Source organism: Humulus lupulus, chromosome 3 (genome assembly GCF_963169125.1).
Source record: "Humulus lupulus chromosome 3, drHumLupu1.1, whole genome shotgun sequence".
Lineage (NCBI taxonomy): Eukaryota > Viridiplantae > Streptophyta > Magnoliopsida > Rosales > Cannabaceae > Humulus > Humulus lupulus.
In genome coordinates, this window is record NC_084795.1 from 51,713,538 (window position 1) to 51,719,603 (window position 6,066).

The window sequence follows — 6,066 nt, forward strand, 5'->3', positions numbered from 1 at the left end:
GACCTCTGTCTAAAATTTGATCAGCTGTCTAATATTTTCGACCGGCTGTTTGAATTTTTCGACCACCTGTCTAAATTTTCGACCAATTGTCTAAATTATGAGAGACCATTTTGCAAAGAATTATTAAAACTAGACTAGAGTGCAAAATGACTTTATTTTTAAAGTCATTTTGCCAAGGGACTCTATATATATATTAAAGTCATTTTTCACTCTGGCCTAGTTTTGATAATTTTTTGCAAAATAGTCTCCGACAGTTTAGACACTTGGTCGAAAAATTCAAACAGCTGGTCGAAATTTTAGATAGAGCTCATTTTACAAAAAATGATCAAAACTAGGCCATTATACAAAATAACTTAATAAAAATGTCATTTTTGCCAATTACTCTATAAATATATATAATACTAGCCGATAATATTGTACTGTTTAATGATGGCATGTAGTAGTGCTCACGCTCTAACTCACGTGATATCATTTTTTAGCTTGCAATATGGTATTTTACTGTGTTTATTTTATATTGATTATTGCAGTATCAGACTTTATATATTCTATTTTAAATTAAAAATGTTGATCTAATAATAAATTATACTAATAAAAGTATGTCTAGCATTACTATACTTATTAATACATTTTAGCAATGAATAATGATATGTGTACTAAAATTATGCACAAAAACATTACACCAACTAACGTAACATTATTTTCTAAAGTAGTTATTCCTACCTTAAATAATTTTGATTGATTAAATAAAATTGTCACATCAGTTTTGTCTAATATTTTAGTGCATAATTTTAGTATAAACATCGTTACTTCTTTTGCAATAGTCATAATTTTCCCATGTTAAAAGTAAAAGGCCATATGAGCGGAACTAAAACAGGCACCCTAGCTGGGTGTAATCGAATTGTAGTGATGACCTCCCATGTCTAGGGTCATGCTAGGGTAGGATTGTGGGCGCATCAAAACCCAAAAGCCATCTACAAAAGCAAATGTAAGCTAATCGCTTTTGACTCCCCAAAGCTACTTTCCGCATTTCTTATCGATATCCCACTCCCTTTTCTTCTTTTTTTGTTATGACAGCTTCACAAAAGAAAGAAAGTAGAGCCAACCCTATCTCTCTATAATGGGAACGATGTACAAAATCAAATTCATAGTAAGTAAATTAAAGTGTTATAATTACAATGACCAAGTGTGCGCTTTAGCATTCGCTTCTTTTATAAGAGTTTTAATAAAGAGAAACAAGTCCTTGTCATTTTTATTTTTTTTGGCCAATTAACAAGGTGAAGAGTACTATTGGTGACATTGAATGAGTATATAGAATTGAGTATGGACTAGATCCCTCTTTCTGCTCATCAAATCCTACGCAAAATTACAAACCAAGAAAGACGACAAACGCAAATAATTGCTGGATCCACGGACAAAGCAAAACTAACACTTTGAATAAATTGAAGAAAAAGGAAATTAATAATAATAATAATCATATATAGTAGCTAGTAATAATAATAATAACAACAATAACAATAACAATTATAGTAATAATCTTGCTCTCTTTCTTCTATTCCTCACTTCTTTTTTTCTTCTTCAATTCATTCACAATAAATAAGACTTTAAAAACTACAATATGCCTAACCCAAAATGAAGAGAATGAATTACATATCATTGACTATACTATCTTCTCTTTCCTTGTTTTCTTATCATCTTGTCTCCAGTAGGCAACATGGAAAGGAAACTAGCTTACGTGGCATCCTCCCTCGTGCTTTAGAAAAATATTAGACAAGTTTTGGCCTAATGTGGGGGGCAAACGAAGATTATAAAATTTGTTTTAATTTGTTTAATTTTTTTTCCTTCAACTAATTAATTAGTCAAATTGAGCTCCAAAAATTTTGGAAGCAGCAAATTTTGGCGTATTTCCTTGGTACTATGATCCTCTTCCTGTGCCGAAAAATTCTCATGCACTTAGAAGATAATTTGGTGTGCTATTTTGAAGATGATGAGCCCCCCAAAGTGTTGTTGCCACACAATATTAGTCAATTCATGAAAAATAAAAGAACTCTTCATTCGGCTTTTGTATCTCGGCTAACTACGGAACACTTGCCATTTTTACAATCCAAGCACTATGTAGTAGACAAGTGTTATTGGTAATGCTATCAACATTCCAAATATCACCCTGTAATTTTTAACAAAAAATAAGAAGCAATTGATCAGTTTTAGCAATTGAAAAAACAACTATATATATATAATTAATTAAAACGGCATGCGTTTGCTTAAAATGTTACGTACCCAGTGCTAAGAATGGCTGGATGAACATTGTACTCTTTGGCAAAAACAAAAGGAACAATTCCTTGTGGAAGCGCAGCCTAATTAATGATTAACAAGCATAATACAATTCATGTTAATTAGTACTCAAAATTAAACTGCTATGAAAACAAAAAATTACTGGGGGATAAAAGATTAAAAGAAAAAATAATTTTTTTTTTTTTTTTACCTGAACTATAGCTATGTGAAGCAGAGTACCGCGAAGGCCCACAGCAATGGAGGCAACAGCCATTACGGCTGGACCAGTAAGAAATCTAACAGCCATGGCAAAGGTGGCTACTGAGTTGCCACATGCAATTATCTTGGGCTGAAGTGCCATAAAGAGACCTACAATTTGATTGAGAGTAGCCAAAAATCAGCACAGCATACCTCAAAATAAACTAAACACAGCTCAACCCTTTCTTATTATATTTAGTTTTCTCAGATTTAAATTTCAACTACCTGATAATCACTATTTTAATTCTTGGACCCTAAAAAAATAAATATTCGCTCTTTTTAAAAAAGAGATGGTATCTGTCTGTCATAACCAATGCCCCGCCCGGCCACCGACCCCTGAACCGCAAGGGACGTTGCGTTTTGTGGCCCCACATGTCGGGTGGTCAAGCCCATTCATAGTCCAAGATTAGAACTCCTTAGCTAGATAGCTAGAAAGCTTTTGTACTAGACAAAAACAAAGGTGTGAAAGAATGGATAGCCATAACCATAGTACGACAGACAAGGGTAAACATTACTGCCAACCTAGCTCCTTTGCCTGACTCTCTCACTACTATACATACCATATGATCTGAATTATGCCACGGCTACAACCCTACTACTTCTACTACTGCTACTACCCCTTCCCAAATATACTCTCTTTTTTCTTTATCCATTCTAATTGGCGCCCTTTGTTTACTTATTATTTTATTTGTTTTCAAACTATAGCTTTTGTTTAATAATATGTAACACTCAATATATATTAAAATATCATTATTTCAATTATTGGAGGATGAAGAAAAAGGAATTACAAAAGTAACAAACACACCATATTAAAATAGTAATTATTTATATAGTATTTCAATCTTGTATTATCCACTCACCTAAGCTGAACATAGCCATTCCAAGACCTGCGTCTGACAGTATGGAGATTGATTCCTTTATTATTTCCGGCATATTCACATTCCACCTATATCATCATAAAAGAAGAAGAAGAAGCAAATTCATATTAAATTATTTTTGTAAAAGAAAACGTTTATTATTCGCTAATAAAAAAAAGGGAACTATGTGTGTGTTGTTAAAAAGGTACAATTTGGATTTATTTTTTTACTATTGTCTCACCGGAAGCAGATAAGAGACCAAATCAGACCAATGAGGCTGGAATAGGTGTTTGGGTTTCGGATAAGCTTCCTCCAAACCATGATCAGGATCAGACGGGTCATAACACTCGCCGGAGGCAATTGCTTTCCGACGCCGAGATCTGGGTTTCCGGCAATTTTTGGGTGTAGCTCAGCCGTGGAACTGGACCCCAGTTTGTTCAGCACGGTGGGTCCCATATCTTTTTGATCCCTTAATTCATCATCTTCCTCTCCATTCCTCCCAGCGAAGCTGAACGCTTCTCCACCAAAGCCCTCGCTTTCCGGAACAGCTTCACATGAAAATAAATAACAATTAATTAAATGATACTCTTGTAAAGTTGTAATCTTTATTATTTTATTAAATGCTTACTTTTGTTTTCTCCATTTTGAGGATGATCGGCAACCAACATCCTGATCTCCTTGGCGCCTTGATCGGACCGCCCAGATTGCTCCGAAGCTCCAAACTCCGTACCGCCGAAGACGTGGAGCCCACCACCTTCGGAGACCGGAGAAGCACTCGAGCTCCAAACGAACATGTGAAGCTCTTTAGCGTCGTGGTTTGCTTTAGCCGCCGAACCATGCTGACTCGGCTGCTGTGGCTGCTGTTGTGGTTTCTCTTGAGTCGATTGGTTTTTCGTGCTCTTTGCCACAGTGGAGGCAAATTCCGGGTTCGGAGCCGGGTACGCAGACGGCACCGTTTGGGCAGGGTAAAACCCGAACCTCGGCGAGGCTGTGGTCTGAGCCGCCATTGGAGCGCAATTCTCCTCGAAATTGGATGGTCTTGGAGTCGGACCTCGCGAAGATTGGACAGAATACATGTCACCGGGTCCGAAATTTGAATGTCGGGCCTGGAAGCCCTGAACTCCCATCATGGAGTAGAAATCAGCGTTGTTGAAGTTCGAGCCTCTCGGAGTCGGATTCCGAGAGGAGCTAAGGCTGTAAATTTCGGCGCCGGTGAGATTCGATGGCCGAGGTGTCATTCCAGGGAGCGAGCATGGACCTAGTGACCGTCTCGAAGCGTTGGATTTTCTGACAGTCACGTGAAGCTTTCCGTCATCACCGATTTCAGCGTCGGTCTCGAGGAAATCCCGGCCGTCAAGTGAGACGACGTCGGAATCGACCTTGAAGGAGACAATGGAAGCAGCGGTCTCCGGGAACTGCTCCATGATCAGCATCTTGGCGCCACGATACTCAAAGAGGAAAAGGAGGAGAGTGTACCAGATGATACACTGGAGCACCACCACCTGGACCATGAGGCTTCCCGCTTCTTTGTTGTACATAGCTATCAAGAGCGGAATCCCCATGACCAAAGTGTTTGGCAAGGTAGAGAGTGAGAAAATGGTAATCATCCACTCCAAGCTGCCGTTTTTGGTGAAATTGGTCCAAATTGCAAGGACGAAGAGCATGATGATCTTCTGTAAAGTGTCGGCGGCGATGAACCGGAAGTTCATCTTGTAAATATCGTTAGTGGAGATGAAGTGAAAAGAAAGAAGAGGAACCGCGAAAATAGCGACGAACCGGTTGATGCCAGAGCACTGGTCCGGCGTAAAGATCTTCCACCAGCGAACCGAACCATAGGCCAATATCATAGCCACGTATAGAGGAACCACCGCCGTTAAGACGGTGTACAGGTCCTTCCAAGTGATCATTTTCTAACAGACTAAAACCTCTTCCCAAAAAAAAACTCTCTGGTTCAGATCTGAAGGTTACAGTTAACACGACAAAAGCTCAATGACATTGAGATGAAATTTAGGAGGAGATAGAAGGGTAAATTGGGAATAAACGAATAGAAAAAAACCGTTAGTTAACTAACTAACGAAGAAGTGGGAATCGAGAATTTAGGAATGTGTCGTCTCTGGGCGAAGGAGATTTTGGTGACAGTTTTCCAGGAAGTACAGTAGCAGTAGTAGTAAGCCTAGAGAGAGAAAGTGAACACTCGAAGAAGAAGAGAAGAGAGAGAAAGTGATTTTACAATGAGTGTAAGTAACTCCAGGAGAGATTTATATAGACGAAGGTTGAGAGAGAGAGGGAGGGAGGTGATATACTACTACTACCCGGGTCTGTGAGCTGGGGGACCAGGGTCAGAGACCGAGTTAAATTAATCGCCCACTATGGTTAGCTCAACCCTAGGGTTAGCAACAGCATTGAAAATAAAAAAGAATACTATGTGCACAAATATTGTATCGTCCACGTGGCAGACTCTGTGTGGTAGGTTTACAATTGACGTAGACTCTTTCACAACAATTCTTTTTTTTCCTCTCCATAATTTATGTTTATTTAATAATAAAAAAAATGTTTTTGTTTAGTATTTTTCATATTTGTAGATGAGAAGGTCCATTCAGCAGAGTAACCCCTGCTGGATTTCAGGGACGGTCATCACCTTATTGGGAAAAATTGTTTCAAAGTGGACTTAACTTGATTTATT

The 6,066-nt window shown here is 38.2% G+C and overlaps 1 protein-coding gene across 1 annotated transcript; it reads right to left on the reverse strand.

Moving 5' to 3' along the window:
• Positions 1–1,455: 1,455 nt before the first annotated feature.
• Positions 1,456–5,625, reverse strand: LOC133822687 (auxin efflux carrier component 3-like). The gene is made up of 6 exons (XM_062255105.1): positions 4,012–5,625; positions 3,625–3,931; positions 3,387–3,472; positions 2,480–2,637; positions 2,275–2,351; positions 1,456–2,161 (listed from the first exon to the last, which is right to left on the reverse strand). The coding sequence occupies exons 1-6, from the start codon at positions 5,288–5,290 to the stop codon at positions 2,095–2,097; spliced, it is 1,974 nt and encodes a 657-aa protein (XP_062111089.1). The 5' UTR covers positions 5,291–5,625; the 3' UTR covers positions 1,456–2,094.
• Positions 5,626–6,066: the final 441 nt, after the last annotated feature.